Source organism: Phyllobates terribilis, unplaced genomic scaffold (assembly GCF_046119375.1).
Source record: "Phyllobates terribilis strain yellow unplaced genomic scaffold, ASM4611937v1 Scaffold_11__3_contigs__length_659146591, whole genome shotgun sequence".
Lineage (NCBI taxonomy): Eukaryota > Metazoa > Chordata > Amphibia > Anura > Dendrobatidae > Phyllobates > Phyllobates terribilis.
The window spans coordinates 215,787,618-215,806,459 of record NW_027362771.1 but is presented as its reverse complement, the minus strand read 5'-3'; the positions used below and the strand labels follow the sequence as shown (position 1 = coordinate 215,806,459).

The 18,842-nt window shown below is 42.8% G+C and overlaps 1 protein-coding gene across 1 annotated transcript in view; it reads left to right on the top strand.

Annotated features, from left to right (window-relative positions):
- NELL2 (neural EGFL like 2) overlaps positions 1–18,842 on the top strand; it is a 467,229-nt gene that overhangs the window by 135,437 nt on the left and 312,950 nt on the right. The window contains exon 3 of the mRNA XM_073652036.1: positions 1,671–1,821. Coding sequence (XP_073508137.1) covers positions 1,671–1,821 — 151 coding nt within the window. The remainder of the gene's footprint in view (positions 1–1,670; positions 1,822–18,842) is intronic.

The following is an 18,842-nucleotide window of genomic DNA, read 5'->3' as shown; positions in this document are numbered from 1 at the left end:
TAAACTGTACTAATACTAACAACCATGCCCATGTGAGGACACCAAGATATTTTGGTTTAAACTTGAGGAAATCACAAAAATAAATGTGTTTTGCCTGCGGCTATACCTGCCTTTTTTTCACTAAAAACGCTGCAAAAACTGATGATAACAAATTTTTTGCTGTGTTTTTGCTGCTTTTTTGCACTTAGTCATTGCTTTCGATGGGTGCAGTAGTGCTGCAGAAACACTGAAAGAATTGATATGCTGCAGTTTTCAAAAACGCAGCAATTTTCCAATTCAGTCAGGAAAAGAAAACTAAGCATCTGCATGAGATTTCTGAAATCTCACAGCGTTTGCTTGTACTGTAAAAAGCAGCTTTTAATTTGCATAGAAAAGCAGCAAAAAAAAACCGCAGCAGAAACGCAACTTGTGAACATAGCCTAAGGACACATTCAGACATTTGTTTAATCACGTGTGAGAAGAAAGAACTGATTATTTTGATCAGACTTTAATCAGACTCAGATCAGAGAGTTTGATCAGAGTTTAGTATGAATATCATCAGTTTTTCTCGTATGTAGAGAAAAAAAAATTCAGATTTATTTTTTATTTTTTTTCCGATTTTGAACATCGGACGTGTCTCCATGATTTTCTGAAGACCACTCGGTCCGCAAAAAATCACAGACATGTGAATGGCCCAATAGGCTTTCACAGGTACGTGTTATCTGTGAAAACCACTCATACACAAAAAATGGATGTCGGAATGAGGCCTAATACGCATTAGATGAAAGTCAGTGAACCCTGGTGATTCTGGTGGGATCGGCCAACCATCAAACATGTTTGGGGACCTGTCAAGCCTCCTTTAACGAATAATATAAGGAGAGAGAAGCATTGGGCAGTTTGACTACAAATGCCCAATCCATTTGTTCTCCAGCTAGATAAGTCGCTGTCAGGGATGTTTGGCAGTGGCTTGCCCTGCTCTCCACTTACAGAGCACATGAAAACTTGGCCAAATAGAGCATTCATATGTATGGAAGGGTGGAAAGAAATATTTGTCAGCAGCACAAATTTTTGGCCGATGGCTACCACCCCTAGAGTTTGTGCCTCTCAAGAATTGTTTTTATCCATGCTCAATAATGTTTATCATACAAGAACAGTGTAAACGTCTTTTATATTATTTTGATATTTGTTTATTTTGTTTTAACACTATAAATGTAATTGTTTCTATACTATATATATGTCTAGTCTTTTCGATAGCTATTCTCTTTACCTTTTTCCCTTTTTAATTTTCCATTATTCAGCACTCTTTAATGTGGTTGTGATTGTGAACTAAGTAATCTCAAAGTATTATTATACATTGGTAAAATTAAAATGTAATGTAAAAGATGTCTGCAAAAACCAGTCTTGTGAAGAATAGTGTGTGAGCCTTGATGATGTCCTAGCTAGGACCTGTGAATCATTTAATATATGTGTGATGGCTAAAAGCAGGTCATCAGTATTTGAAGTAAATCTTTCAATTTTAACACTGAGGGCGACTAACATAGTTGTGTGCCTGTGTTCTATCAATACAACCATGGTCAATGAGAATTTCATGGATTAAATACCTTACAGGACTGTACACTCGTAGTTTATTGATTTTGTTAGATTGTAGTGAAACATCAAAATGAAAACCATCTGTTTCTTCTCTCCTCCAGATTCTTCAAGAAATTTAAAAGCTTCTTCCGCTTCATCAGAACAACTTTTTCAGAAACTGAGGAATAAACATGAATTCACTGTGTTGGTGACTTTGAAGCAGACAGTTCTAAATTCAGGTGTTATTCTTTCTATCCATCAATCTGATCACAGGTAATCATTTTATGGACAGTTTTGTTGTAGAGTTAAATGCTTGTCTTTAAATTCCCAATTGAAGATCAGCAGAACACAGGCACCACTTTTATGATTTTGAGAATGCACATTGTCATACAGACTTTGACCACGTTCACATGGTCAGTATTTGGTCAGTATTTTACATCAGTATTTGTAAGCCAAAACCAGGAGTGGGTGATAAATACAGAAGTGGTGACCTGTTTTTATTATACTTTTCCTTTGATTGTTCCAATCCTGGTTTTGACTTACAAATACTGATGTGAAATACTGACCAAATACTGAGCGTGTGAACGTGGCCTTAGGACAGATGAGTTAGTTGGTGTTATGAAATTGAATTCATCATCTGTCTCAGCAAATTCTAGCACATTTACTTGCAGAAAACCTTTCAGAATTATGTTGTATCTAGCAAATATCGCAAGCAACCGGAAGACAACATCACCTATTTAGTATTTTACATAACACATTGGGAGAGGTTTATTTAGCCAGTTATCAGGGATTAGCATAAGACCGCTGATCATTTGAATAGCTTCCATAAAATGCTGCCCAATAAAGAGTTACATTTTCTGAAATGAGTAGGATACTGCGAATTTGAACATTCAGCTATTCAATTTGTGAGGATTGCAAAAAAATTGCCTTGTGCCATTTTACACTCTGCTTAAGACTCAGTGAGAAGGCTAATGACATCAAGCTTGGCTGCGTCAGCTTCCCCATAATGCCCTGCAGCTATCACATCACATGGTCTAGCCCAGCTAATTAGGGTGTACTATTACAATCAGTGTAACTGATGGATGCCCTTCAAGCTGCACCATTTTAGGCTTTTCCAGCATAGGGATAGAGGCTAGAACACACAGCTTGTTTCACATAGGGATAGAAAAAAGCCTAATCTAAATGTGGTGTACTACTGCAGTGCTGAATCACATTGAAAATGGGAGGGGTAGTATCAGTCTGTGAATAATAATTCAAAGATTCAAGTGATATAGGGAGGTGCTGTACCTGTATAGTCACTCAATGTGGCTGTTAATTGAGTGATCTGAGATATCATGAAGTAACAACAGCTTAATAGCTGTATTGTTTTTTCACACACTGAAAATAAGGAGGGCAGTATTATACCCCTCAGTGCTAATTTTGCTACTGGACAAAAATCATGAAACCAAGGTTTGTGTGTCACCAAAAGTGTGCTTCCTGTATTGTCAGACAGGAAAGTCATAACATTTTGCTTTTAAGCCAAAGGAAAAATCTCTCATCCAGAAATATAAACACCACTGTCTACCTCAGTGTTCCTCGACTCCAGTTCTTAAGGCCCACCAGCAGATCATGTTTTCAGGATTTCCTTATATTTTTTTACAACAAGCATACTTTGTTAGATATTAGGTGCAATACTATATTTTATATTTTTACACACTTCCTTATTTTAGTAGTTCAATATTAGACACATATACACCACTTTCAGTTACCATCCGTTTTCCCCTAGGTAGATAGCTAGAGGTCACTTAGACATTAATAAGCCTATGTTTAAATTAAAGAGCTCAAAACTGGTTCAATGCACTTTTATCAGAACTCAAGAGTATTACAGTGGCATGTAAAAGTTTGGGCACCCTTGGACTAAATTACTGTCATTGTTAACAGTTAAGGAAGTTGAAGATGAAATGATCTCTAAAAGGCCTAAAGTTAAAAGAAGACACATTTCCTTTGTATTTTTGGCAAAAAAATAATGATAATAAAATAAATATATATATATATATATATATATATATTATGTAATTTTTTATATTTTAAAAATTACAAAATGGAAAATGGGCCGATGGAGAAGTTTGGGCACTCTAGGAGATTTGTGTGCCAGATAACTTTGACCAAGGTTTCAGACCTTAAATACCCTGTTAGGGTTGTGGCTTGTTCACTATCATCGTTAAGAAAGGCCAGGTGATGCAGATTTCCAGCTTTATAAATACCCAGCCTCCTCTAACCTTATGACAAAAAACAGCAGCCATGGCTTCTTTTAAGCAGCTGCCTAGCACAAATTTATTTGTCTTGATTCAAATTTTGGGGGAAAATTGGATGAAGCTGGTGAATTTGAGTTTCAAACAATCTTCCCCTAGTAATAATAGATGAACGGCTCATCTCCTAGAAGGCTGCTCTGTTACATATGTGCATATTGCCGTGCACAAAGTGATGTGATATATCAATGAAATGACAATATTTTGGTCTCCACAATGTCCCCTGTATGTCTCTTTATGCATTTCGCTATTGTCTTCTTCTTGCATGCTTTGGTATTTCCCTCAGCGCTGCTCACAGAACCTGGCAATAAAATAAAATGTTGATTGATTGGAAGGTTGGTGCACTTGGGAATGGTGCTTTACAATATGCAGATTCAGAATGCCATAAAGAAGGTTTATGTGCTCCTCCATGAGCAGAGGAAATTGGTTCTACAGGTGACCTTGTATCATTGTCTTTGTATTTATGCCCAGAATTCTTAACATCCGTTTGTTGTTAGCTGTCTATTGCGAGAAGTGGTAGCCCATGATGTTCTTTCTGCAAACGTGCATCATCTTTTAAATAGATTGTGGGAATTCATCATATGGCAACTGGTCATCTATTTAAAAAGGCAGAACAACAGTAGATTGTACATTTTCAATGCATAGTTGAAGTGCCAGCAGCTCATACAAACCTTTGGAAGAAATAAAACACAGACATGCATAAAACATACAAACTTCATGCAGATATTGCCTTTTTTTTGAGTATTTTAGCACAAGATCTAAGTGGTAACCACTGAGCAACTGTGCTGCCCCATGTTTTAAAGCTTCCATACACATTAAAAAGCTGTCGATGGAACAGGCTGACAGTCATCTCTCTTGATTTTTCCATACACAGAAATGATCAGTTCGGTCGAGTACATGTGTGTTCTCTATGAGAGAGACTCTTCTGGCAGCGGCTTATCTCCCTGCCAGACAAAAGAATCAGCCATTGAAATTTCAAAAGCTGAACCCTTCTCTCCCCTCTAACTTCATCTGTCAGTGAAGAATCGGGAGGCCGCCATACAATACACGTTAGATTAGACTTAATGTCAATGATCCAGCTGAAATTGGTGTGTTCAGCCGGGTTGTCTACGGTCATGGCCAAAAGGTTTGAAATTGACACAAATGGTTACTGAAGTACAATTAACATTTTATTTTTACATTTTTATTGACAAATACAAGTTTATGTAAAGACTCAGTATTTACAGTGGTGACCCATATTTTTTAAGACTACTGCAGTTCGCCCTGGTATGCTGGATATCTGCTTCCGGGTCAAATCGTGGCTGATGGAAACTCATCCTTGCCTAATCAGGGCATCAAGTTTATTACAATTTCTGTATTTTTGTTTGTCCATCCGCTTTTTAAGGATTGAATCAGGTTCTCAATGGGATTTTTTATCTGGGGAGTTTCCTGGCATGGACCGAAAATTTCATTGTTATTGGAAAATGGAATGACATTGGAAATGTCATTGTTCATCACTAAATTGCTCTTAAGCCATTGACAGCAGTTGCAGGATATTTAGATGGCATTCTTTATGCATGGCAGTGTTCTTAGACAAATTTGTGATTGAGCTCACTCCCTTGAATGAAAAGCAACTCTGAACATGAATGGTTTCATTATGCTTTACTATGGACATGACACAGAATTCATGATAGTGCTCAGCTTTTCTTCTCCGGGCAATCATTCTTCCAAAGTTCCCAAACAATCTGAAGGGTTCTTCGTCAGATAAGTAGTTTCCTACTACTAATATTCCTAATATTTATGTCTAAGTAATGCATATCATTTATATAAAATGATATTAAAATACTGTATATATACACAGATAATAAACTGGATATTCATGACCACACCAGTGATTCATTATATATGATATGGGCTGCATTTGTACTTATTTTGTGTCCTTTAACTGAATCAATCTCTGACAGAAGCATTTTCTTTACTGTCAGTCATCTTTACCCGAATATTATCCTGTCCTTGATGTTTTTCTGTGAGACAAGTGACTTATTTGCTGCCCTTTTTGACTGTAAGGCCAGCTTCCAAAAGCCTTTATCTCACAGTGCATGCAGATGCACTGACACTGCTTGCTGCCATTCCTGAGCAAGCTCTGCACTGGTGTTGAACTGATCCTGTAGCTTAAACATCTTTAGGAGGTGGTCATGGCACTTGTTGAACTTTTTTAGGCACCCTGAAGTCTTCTTCACAGCAATTGAACTTCTCTCTTTGAAATTCTTGATGATTCAATAAATGGTTGATTTAAAGGCAATCTTTCAATCAGCAATGTCATTGCCTGTAAATATCCTTTTGATGCAAAGCAATGGTAACTTCCTGTGTTTACTTGGATGTAACCATGGTTAAAAGTAAAAGGCAATGATTTCAAGAACCAGTTCCTTTTTAAAGCAACCAGTTTGCAATTCAGTTAGAATGACAGTGATATAAACTGCTTTGTTCTTGTTAACAATTTCTCCTGAGCCAATGATAAGATCATTGAAATGATGTAGCAGGTCATTTTGTGTCAGGGTAGAAATTCCATGGAAATTGGGGTTTTGTGTTTAAGCTCATTTTAATGGCAAGGAATTACTTTACAATTTATGTGATCAATCTACATAACAATCTAGAGTTAATACAAATTTCCACTATAAAAACTATGGGGGACTTTAAAAAATATCTGGCAGGATTTTATTCCCCCTCCAAACTATTTGTGCATGTAGCTTATCGTACAAAGAGAAGTCCAACAATATCTTCATATGGCGAGTCCGTTCATCCGTTACTGAGAAATCCATGTTTGAATTGATATTCAAATTAGACTGAGGAGCTATTGTGGATCTGAAGCCTCTTTAATTCCAGCTCTACTTCCTGCCAAGCGCCGCCTTCTCCTGACGGACAACCTTTATGCTTTGTGACGTCAGGCAAAGGCGTCATCAGTCAAGCAGGCAGAGGCAGCACTAGACAGGGAATAGATCTGTAGTGACAGAGCTCAACATTCAGAGAATTGGTAGATCTGCAGCATATAAAACAGGAATTTTATCAAAACTGCAGCAAGCAGCCCAGTAAGTGAGTGATACCCTGATTCCAGTAATGTATCTGCCCATCATACTGCTCTCAGATGAGGTAACAAAAACCTGATGACATATTCTTTATTGAAAAGAGGTGATTGGTGGTACTGACAAATCAAGCATTCATTTGTGTACTGCCAAGTTGCTTTACTGTTAAATGATCAATAGGTAATAACCCTCAAAGTGGGTGTCCCACCTCTGGGATCTGCACTAATTGGCGGATTGGAGACTTTTTATCCTGACAGGGATCTTTTATCATGACTGATGGTCCATTAATTGTTTATGGGGCTGCCGAAAAAAGCCGAGCGCAGTACTCAGTAGCATTTTAGGGAATGAATGGAGCACCACTCTATTTTAAAGGAGTTAAAAGTTGCAGGTTTTCACTGGTCAACCCCTTTATTAAGACTCAGTGAATTGATGATATTTAAGTACACATGATATGTGCATGAGCAAATTCAAACAGGAACTTGTACATTCATGCATTTCCATCTGGTTATATTATGTACAAAGTCAATGTATCCCAATATTATGAAATAAACCCACTATGTGGATTCTGAATATGAAACCAACATCTTAGATTCTTAACTCAGTTTACTGTAACATGAATTCTCTCTGTTCCACATGATTCATCTGTGCAAACACCTCCACTGTTATCACTCCGAACGGATCACTGAGTATTTTGCTCAACCTCCTTATTTTATGCAAGTTAGCTATTCTCTGTGTAGAATCAGATATAGAATTTGACTTATGTACAATGTTGTGTGCATTTCCATAACCTCACTTGTGTTTCTATCATTCTGAAAGCCACTACCCTCCCTTCCCGTACTTAACCATTAAAATAGCTAAAACTTGTGCTATAGCATACAGTGCTTATCGCTACCTTTCCTGTAGTGTCTTAATATTTATATCTAAGTAATGCATAATCATTTATATTAAATTATAATAAAATATTGTATATATGGGCTCACAGATGCTGAACTGGATACTCATGACTAGTGATGAGCGAGCACTAAAATGCTCGGGTGCTCGATGCTCGGGTCGAGCACATTGGAATACTCGGGTGTTCGACCCGAGCAACGAGCCCAATGTAAGTCTATGGGAAACTCGAGCATTTTTCAGGCATCTCCACCCGGCGGTCTGCCGAGGGCCTAAAAATTGCCCAAATCGATGAGAACAGTGTTCAAATGACATGGGGACAGCATGGGGAAGACCCCTGGAAGCATTTCTGACTCCCAGGTCACTTCTGTCAACAACGTTATCAGAGGTATTACGCCACGTTTACGGACAATAAAACATACCAAAACGAAACCAAAATGGATTTTCCTGGGAAATATGTTAAGGAACATCCTCTCCAGGGTAATGACTTGTATATAAAGCAAAATAAATAACCAAAAACAAAAATGCTCCTCCACACCTTTGGCTATGTTCACACGTAGCGTTTTTGATGCTTTTTTTCACTTTTGCATTTCTTTCAACTGTGACAAATGCATTTACCAGGAAATGTCATTTTAACATTTTACAACCTTATCTGGCCATGTGGTGTGTCAGATATCATCAGACACATCGTGTTTCATTTATGAAGGAGGGACTCTGAAAGTCACACAGCCTATTTTTATAGGGCCATCAGGCAGCCTTTACTATTCTTAAAGGGCCAGCTGTCGGCCCTCACTATTCTTAGAGAGCCATCAGCCGGCTATGTTTTATTGTTCCCATTACTAAAGAGTGGGTCTCCTATACTGTTATTGCATATGCAGTGAGTGGCAGGGCTGCTCAAAATTTGAACACACCCCAATACCACTTCGAAAATTTGGATGCACCCCAATACCCCTTTGAAGAGACTTAGAGGAGGGCCTCCTGAAAACAATGTTCCCATTATTAGGACGTGGGTCTCCCATTGTGTTTGCCTATGTAGTGAATGCAAGGGTTGCCAAAAATCTGGAGGCACTCCAATGCCCCTTGGAAGAGACATAGAGGGCCTCATGAAAAAATGTTCCCATCATTAGGAAGTGGGTCTCCCATAGTGCTGGCCTATGCAGTGAATGCAAGGGTTGCCAAAAATTTTGAGGCACTCCAATGCCCCTTGGAAAAGACGTGGAGGTCCGAGGGCCTCCTGAAAACAATGTTCCCATTATTAGGAAGTGGGTCTCCCATTGTGTTTGCCTATGCAGTGAATGCAAGGGCTGCGAAAAATTAGGAGGCACTCCAATGCCCCTTGGAAGAGACGTGGAGGAGGGCCTCATAAAAAAAATGTTCCCGTTATTAGGAAGTGGGTTTCCCATTGTGTTTGCCTATGCAGTGAATGCAAGGGTTGCCAAAAATGTGGAGGCACTCTAATATCCCTTGGAAGAGACATGGAGGAGGGCCTCATAAAAAAATGTTCCCATTAGAAAGGAGCGGGCCTTCTATACTTGTAATGCCCATGCACTAAGTGTATGGGCTGACAAACATTTACCTCTGGGGGGTATACATGAACATACTGTTTAAAAAAAATTTTTTACCGGCATCATAAACACCCTTTAAAAAAATGATGTGGGTGTTGCATCACGTACCACGGTCACCCTGGTGATATGGTGGTGGAGGATGAGGAGAAGGAGGAGGAAAAGAGCAAATAGCCAAAATCAGGCAGCGTATACCCATGTCTGGGTGTGAAAAGGTGCATGGGAATACACCTCCCAAAAAAAGACACTGGATTTGAGTTTATGTTATGCTGCTACCATTCGGTGGTGTTGAGAAGTCTGGCCCAATCCAGCCCTTGTTCATTTTTATAAGAATCAGCCTGTCAGCATTTTCAGTTGACAGACAGATGCGCTTATCAGTTATAATTCCACCAGCGGCATTAAAAACCCGCTCTGATAAAACGCTGGTGGCAGGGCAGGCCAGGACCTCCAAGGCATAGAGAGCCAGTTCATTCCACGTATCCAGCTTGGATACCCAATAATTCTAAGGCACAGAGGAATCGCGGAGGACGTTGGTACGTTTGGCAAGGTACTCCCTCAGCATCTTCCCAAACTTTGCGCTCCTTGTGAGAGTACCCCGTGCCTCAGGGCTTGTGCGATGGGAGGGGCTGAGAAAATTCTCCCAGAACTTCGACAGTATTCCCCTGCCTCTGCTGGATTGAAGTTGTGTCTTTCTTGCCTGCACTCCTTGGTTGTCCAACGAAGTGTGCCCTCTGCCGCCAGAGTTTTCAGATGGGAATTTTTTAATAGTTCCACAACAAAGGCCTTCTGGTACATCCCCATTTATGTAGACCTGTCCGCTTCAGGAATAAGCGATACAAAGTTCTCCTTGTATCGTGGGTCTAGAAGTGTCACCAAGCAGTAATGACTGTCACCCAAAATTTTGAGAACGCGAGGGTCATGGGAAAGGCAGCGTAAACTCAGTCATGCGTGCCAGTCTACTAACAGGCAAGACTTCCGTGTCCTCACCAAGAGGATGACTGACCATGCTCTCCTCTTCCTCCTCCTCTCTGTCCTCTGTCCATCCATGCTGAACAGACGGTATTACAGCTGTGCAGGTAGTACTGTCTATAGCGCATGAAACTACCTCCTCCTCTTCCTCATTGTCACTCAATCCGCGTTGGGATGAGATGAGGCTGGGCTGTGTGTAATCACCTTGTATGGTTCCTTGCTCCATCTCCTCGTGCTCCGCCTGCAATGCATCCTCTTTGATTGTGAGCAGAGAGCGTTAAAGAAGACAGAGAAGCGGGATGGTGATGCTAATTATGGCGTCATCGCCGCTCACCATCTTGGTGAAGTCCTCAAAGTTTTGGAGGATGGTACATATGTCTGACATCCATGTCCACTCCTGAGGTCTTATGTGTGGAGTCTGAACTGAATACCGACGGCCTTGTTGATGCTGGTACTCAACAACTGCCCTCTTCTGCTCACAAATCCTTCCGAACATCTGCAGTGTAGAGTTCCAACGCGTGGGCACATCACACACCAGTCTGTGAGCCGGAAGCTGGAAATGCTGCTGAAACACTGCAAGGTCGGCGGAAGCTGTAGCTGACTTTCTAAAATGGGCACACAGGCGGCATACTTTAACAAGAAGATCTGGCAGATCCGGGTAGGATTTGAGAAACTGTTGAACCACGAGGTTAATACATGGTACGTGTGTGAGCTCGCCTCGCCTCAGAGCCGCCACCAGGTTCCGGCCATTATCACACACGACCATGCCTGGCTGTAGGTTCAGCATTGTGAGCCACAGATCTGCTTGCTCTTTCAGAGCTGTCCACAACTCTTCAGCATTGTGTGGTTTGTCACCTAAGCATATTAGCTTCAGCACAGCCTGTTGCCGCTTGGCCGAGGCAGTGCTGCAGTGCTTCCAGCTTGTGACTGATGTGGTCATTTCGGAGATGGAGGCTGAAGAGGGGGAGGATGAGGTGCAGGAGCTGTAGACCCTGGGGGCAACCCTGATTGACCTAGGGCCCGCAGTCCTTGGCATCAGGAGGACGTGTTCCGTCCCAAGGTCCGACTGGGTCCCGGCTTGCACTATGTTAACCCAGTGTGCCGTCAGCGAGATGTACCGTCCCTGCCCACAAGAACTTGTCCACGTGTCCGTGGTTAGGTGGACTTTCCCGGTAACTGCGTTGTTGAGTGCACGGCTAATGTTTTGGGACACGTACTTGTGTAATGCGGGGACAGCACATTGGGAGAAATAGTGGCTGCTGGGGACCGAGTACTGGGGGACGGCCGCCACCATGAGGTTGTGGAATGCTTCCATCTCCACGAGCCTAAAAGGCAACATTTCGAGCGCAAGCAGTCGTGAAATGTGAGAATTTAGTATTGTGGCCTGTGAGGTGTTAGCTGCATATTTGCGCTTGCGTTCCAAGCACTGGGGTATGGACAACTGAATGCTGCGCTGGGACAAGGACGTGGACATGCTTCATGATGCTGTACTTGAGAGTGTGCAATGACAGGTGCAGGGCCGGAGGCATCTTCGCATGCACCATGGACAGGGGATTGGCTTGCATGCACAACAGAGGAGGAAGCAATGGTGCCACCCGCAGACACTGTTCCTGGACCCTGGGGTTCGGCCCACAAAGTCGGGTGCTTTGCTGCCTTGTGCCTGATCTTGCTGGTGGTGGTCAGGCTGGTCCTTTTGCCACCCCTGCTGATGCTGGCCTGGCAGGTGGTACAAATGGCCTTTTTGGGGTTATCGGCAGAGTCTTTAAAAAACAACCAGACTCGGGAAGACCTAACAGTTGTACTGGCAACTTCCTTCGTGTTGATGTTACGGGGAACGGTTGCCTGCCTTCTCTCTGCGGCCACCACACTGCTTCTTCCTGCCTGTTTGGGTGCTCTGCCTCCCTCCCCCTGTGTGCTGCTGTCCTCGCTGTTATGTTCTGCTACCAGAGCTAAGGAAAGAGAGGAGATCTGTCCCTACGATAGAACTCAGCTGAATCCCTACGATGTAACAGGGGACCTGATCCTGCGATCAGACCTGCTAAAGTCCTAAGCTAGTCTGTACGGAGACCTATAGATGTGGGGAAGGAATCCCTACAAGTACTAAGGACTGGGAGGAAAATGGGACACCTCCTAACAGAAATAGTAGCAGACAGACGAACAAACAAAATATATAGAACATAGAGGTCCGTAGACCAAGCAAACTAACAGAGTTAGATACAGAGCACAGGCTAGCTAGAAAGTAGTTATACAATGAAGTCCAGCAAAGCCAGAAGGGCGGAGCAGGATTAAATAGGCCAACAAGGTCATGTGACCAGCAAAGGAAAAAACCTAAGAGCAAGGTTCTAACAGTACCCCCCCTTCTAAGAGGATCCTCCGGATCCCCTAGGACCAGGCTTATCAGGAAATCTCCTGTGAAACGCTCTGATAAGTCTGGACGCGGAAACATCATCTGACCTCACCCAAGAGTTATCCTCGGGTCTGAAACCTTTCCAGGCCACAAGATACTGCAAACTACCTCTATACCGTCTAGAGTTAAGGATGCGAGAAATTTCATATTCCCCGTCCTCCACCACCGGAGGAACAGAGGCAGAGGCGTCACCATCCGACACAACAGCTTTTTTTAACAGAGAGACATGAAATACCGGATTAATTCTCCAGGAGGTAGGAACCTCCAACCTAACAGCAGATTGGTTGACAACCTGAAGCACCTTAAAGGGCCCTACAAACTTGGGACCCAATTTCTTAGAAGGAATCCTCAACCGCAGATTCCTAGAGGACAACCAAACCATGTCACCAACAGCGAACAAAACCTCCTGTCGTTTCCTATCAAAGTAGTCTTTAGATTTTCTGTTGGCCTCCTGAAAATTACCACGCACATCCGTCCAAACTCTCTCCAAATCACCGGAAAAATTCTCCTCCTCAGGCACGGCAGATCCCAACTTGGAGAACGACCCAAACGACGGATGTCTCCCAGAACAACAAAAAAAAAGGCGAACAACCAGCAGAAGAAGATGTATGATTGTTCAGAGCAAATTCAGCAAGTGGCAGAAACTCAGACCACCCCTCTTGATTGTCTGCCACAAAACAACGCAAGAACTGCTCAACATCCTGGTTTTTCCTTTCTGTCTGGCCATTAGATTCAGGATGATATCCGGACGAGAACGACAAATGAACTCCCAACCTGTCACAAAAGGCACGCCAAAAACGAGCCACGAACTGAGGACCCCTATCAGAAACAATGTCAGTAGGAACGCCATGAAGTCTGACAATTTCCTTGACAAAGGCCTTAGCGAGAGTTTTAGCGCAGGGCAGTTTGACGAAGGGAACCAAGTGACACATCTTGCTAAAACGGTCCACGACCACCCAGATGACAGTAAAACCCTCAGAGGGGGGAAGGTCAGTTATAAAGTCCATAGCCAAATGTGTCCAAGGAGCACTGGGAACCTCCAAAGGACAAAGCAACCACGCAGCAGGAGTATGTGAGGACTTAAATCTAGCACATATAGTACATTGACGCACCCACTTAATGACTTCCTTCTGCCATCCAGGCCACCAAAAACTGCGACCCACCAGTCTCTTGGTCTCAGAGATTCCGGGATGACCTGCCAACCGAGATTCGTGACACTCAACAAACAAATCTCTCCTAAAGGTCCCAGGCACAAACAACCTCCCATGAGGAGTGTTAGATGGGGCATTCTCCTGTGCTTTAAGAATCTCATCTTCCAAAACGGAGTCCAAAGCAGCTATCACAACACCTTCTTGTAAAATGTTCTCCTCTTTCTCAGCACCGACTATGGGAGAAAAACTGCGAGACAAGGCATCCGCCTTAACATTCTTAGTACCAGGGATGTAAGTAACGGAGAAATTAAACCGCGAGAAAAACAGTGCCCACCTAGCCTGACGGGCATTCAGGCGCTTGGCAGCATCAAGATATATCAGATTTTCATGATCCGTAAGAACCTGAATGGGAAATTCCGCACCTTCCAAGAAGTGGCGCCAGTGTTCAAATGCGAGTTTAATAGCCAATAATTCCCGATTACCAATATCGTAATTCAGTTCAGTCTCCGAAAATTTTTTTGAAAAAAAGGCACAGGGATGTAATCCATCCCCGTTATCCTGAGACAATACTGCGCCAACCCCCACAGAGGAAGCATCAACCTCAACCAAAAACGGCTTAGTCACATCAGGCTGCATAAGGATGGGAGCAGAGGTGAACCTCTACTTGAGATACACAAAAGCTTCAATGGCCTCAGAAGACCACTGAACCGCATTAGCACCTTTCCTGGTGAGATCGGTCAGAGGTTTGACAATACTAGAAAAATTTTTTATGAATTTTCTGTAATAATTGGCGAAACCTAAAAACCTCTGTATCGATTTCAAACCAATAGGCCTAGGCCATTCCTGTACAGCTTGAACTTTAACCGGGTCCATCTCAAAACCTTCGCTGGAGATAATGTAACCCAAAAAACTAATTCTCTGTACAGCGAACTCACATTTCTCCAGATTAGCAAAAAGCGAATTGTCCATTAATAACTGTAAAACCTCACGTACGCTCCGCCAATGAGACTCCAGATCCGGCGAATAAATCAAAATGTCATCCAAATACACAACCACATTTTTGCCGATCAAAGGTCTAAGGATGTCATTAATAAGATTCTGGAAAAATGCAGGAGCATTAGTAAGACCAAAAGGTATAACCAGATTCTCAAAATGACCCACAGGAGTGTTAAAAGCAGTCTTCCATTCGTCACCCTCCTTCATGCGCAACAGATTGTATGCCCCCTTAAGGTCAATTTTAGAGAACCACTTGGCCCCCATTAACTGGTTAAACAGATCAGGAATCAATGGCAGTGGGTAAGGATTGCATACAGTAATTTTGTTAATCTCACGAAAATCCAGACAAGGACGTAAACCGCCGTCCTTTTTTTTTTACAAAGAAAAATCCAACCGCCACAGGAGACTTAGAGGGCCTAATGTGACCGGCGGCCAAACTTGTCTGTATGTATTACTCCAAAGCCTTCCTCTCAGGAATAGTAAGGTTAAATAAACGACTTTTAGGAAGAGTCGCTCCAGGGACAAATTCAATAGAACAATCATAGTCTCTATGGGGAGGCAAAACCTGCGATTCCTTCTCAGAAAAAACTCTCCAAAAATCCTGAATAGGAACAGGCAATTCTCCCCTATCCAAAGCTGCAATACGCCCGTTACAACACTTGTCATAACATTTATGGCTCCAGGATTTAATTTCACTGGTAGACCAATCCAGTACAGGATTGTGAAATTTTAACCAGGGCAATCCCAATATTACTGGAGAAGGCAAGTTATTCAAAACTACCAAATCCAATTTCTCATGGTGAACACCATTAATAGTGAGAGGAAATTCACAGACCTTGAGAGTAATATTCTTAAAAGGGGAACCATCCACAGAAACCACAGCAATGGGGGATGATAAAGGTTCGGGTTTTAAATTGAGTCTTTCCAAGAATCCCCCATCAATTACATTCAGAGTAGACCCACAATCAACAAACACCCGAAATTCCATTAATTTTTCCTGAGCAATCGTGGAAGCAGCTAAAAATACACCCTTGGAATTTAAACAGGCAATACGGGCATGACTGACCATTTTTTTTTCTTTCTTCATACGAAGCTCACAGCCTTTAATCAAATGACCAGATTTTCCGCAATAGAAACACAAGCCTTCAGAAAATCTACGGTCTTTTTCTTGAGAGCGAGGTGCCACCGATCCAATCTCCATCGGTTCACCACTGTTAGTACACACATTCTCATAAACTGACATAGCAGAGGATTTGCTCTCATTAACCCTTGCACGCAGTCTCCTATCCACCCGTATAGCTAATTGCATAGCCTGTTGCAAATCTTCAGGTGTAGGATAAGCAATTAGCAGGTCTTTAACCCTTTCATTGAGCCCAGCAAGAAATAGACTTTTCAGAGCAGAATCGTTCCACCCTGTTTGAGTAGACCAACGACGGAAATGAGTACAATATTTTTCCACATTACCTGATCCCTATTTTAAACGTCTCAACTCAGTCTCAGCTGATGCGACACGGTCAGGATCATCATATAATAGTCCCAAAGCAGAAAAAAAACTATCCACTGATCTGAAGCATGTATCACTAGGTTGCAAAGAAAAGGCCCACTCCTGAGGCTCTTTGCGCAAAAGTGACATTATGAACCCTATGCGCTGGGATTCATCCCCAGAGGACTTGGGTCTCAAACGAAAATACAATAAGCAAGCATTTTTAAATGAAAAAAATTCTCGGTGTTCACCAAAAAATAAATCCGGCAAACATACCTTAGGCTCCAAGAAATGTGCTCCAGGACAGTTACTCACGTGCTGACGGAGCTCGGCCACCTCCAGAGAGAGTCCCTGCAGGCGTTTAGCCAAATCCAGAACCGACACCATGATGGAACAGAAAAATCTTTCCTTAGAGAATTTGCAGGCTGGACTTACTGTTATGTTCTGCTACCAGAGCTAAGGAAAGAGAGGAGATCTGTCCCTACGATAGAACTCAGCTGAATCCCTACGATGTAACAGGGGACCTGATCCTGCGATCAGACCTGCTAAAGTCCTAAGCTAGTCTGTACGGAGACCTATAGATGTGGGGAAGGAATCCCTACAAGTACTAAGGACTGGGAGGAAAATGGGACACCTCCTAACAGAAATAGTAGCAGACAGACGAACAAACAAAATATATAGAACATAGAGGTCCGTAGACCAAGCAAACTAACAGAGTTAGATACAAAGCACAGGCTAGCTAGAAAGTAGTTATACAATGAAGTCCAGCAAAGCCAGAAGGGCGGAGCAGGATTAAATAGGCCAACAAGGTCATGTGACCAGCAAAGGAAAAAACCTAAGAGCAAGGTTCTAACACTCGCTCTGCATGTACTCCTGCCAGGTTGGGTCAGTTACTATATCATCCACCATCTCATCTTCCACGTCCGCACCCTGGTCTTCCTCCTGACTTTCTGGAAATTGTGTCTCATCATCGTCCACCTCTTGTGATACTTTCCCACCGTCACCTTCATGTGACCATGGCTGCTCAAATATTTGGGCATCGCTACATGCGATCTCCTCTTGCCCCGCTTCAAGTGGACCGGGCAAGAGGCCCGAATCTGTAATAGGAAACGTGAACAGCTCTTCAGAATGTCCAAGTGTGGGATCAGTTGTCTCCGGGCACTCGGCATGGGAGGAAGGAGGATCAGGGTAAGGAATATGCGGTCCAGACTCACGACTACTGAGACTTGACCGTGTGGAAGACAGGGTGGTGGTGGTGGCATTATCCACTATCCAACCAACAACCTTTTGACACTGCTCTGGGTTCAATAGTGGTGTGCTGCGATCCCCTAGGAATTGGGACAGTAAGGTTGGGCGAGATGATGAGGGTGTTTGTTATGGCACAATTTCAGCTTGCCCACGGCCTTGTCCTCTGCCTCTGCATGCACCATCACCATCATGTCCAGTTCCCCGTCCCTTGCCATGTGCCTTGCCCATTTTAAATGGAGGACAGTATCTTCCACGCTCACTACAAATGACTGAATTTGGAGCGAACTTATATGTGTATAAGTTCACATATAAGATCACATACGTATTTTCTGAAAACGTATATGTGATCCGTGTGACGGAGAAAACACAGTTTTAAATACCTGGCCTGTAGGTAACTATTTTGAACAGCAAACCGGTGTCAAAAACTTCGCTGACACAGTGAAAAAAAATTTGAATGGAGGCCAAAAATGGCAGTATTTTCTGAAAACGTATACGTGATCCGTGTGACGGAGAAAACTGTTTTGAATAGCTGGATTTTTAGCGCTTTAATATGGAAAGGACCTGGCTGTATTCTGCAGTGCCAACAAGCAAATGGCGCAGAAAAACTGTGTTCTCTGGATTGCTTTTTAAGCAAATAATAAGGATTAAGATCCAAAAAAAAGTATTCCTAGCCCCTGAGACATGGCCTTTGTCTAGAAATATCTAACAGCAGCAGAAGGCAGAATTGGAATGGAGCCTCTTGTGCTTTATGCACTGCAGTCTTCTATATACCCTGCCTGCCTATATACACTGCCTGCCTGATATCTCTGCAGATGGATTAGTCCTCAGAAGGACTGTTTGTTAAGATGGATATGTGTAATGTACGGTTTTCCTTACACTACCTATTACACAAGCAAATCTCTCCCTAGCTCAGCAGCACCTCTCCCTACACTGTCTGATTCTGGAGTGACTGTGACGAGCATGGCAGCGCCATGTCTGATATAGACCTGATGACGCTGTGCGGCCAGCCAATCACTGTAATGCCACAACCACCATGGCTGCGGCATTACAATGAGTGGCAGGCAATCCCTGCATGTTGATTGGCGCTCTAAAAAGTGCCAAACATGCAGGGAGGGGACCCGAGCATCCGCCCGAGCATCTCGCAAGTACTCGGCGAGTTCCGAGCATCTCAAGTACTGAGATGCTCGGGCGAGTACCGAGTACTTGCAAGTATGCTCGCTCATCACTACTCATGACCACACCA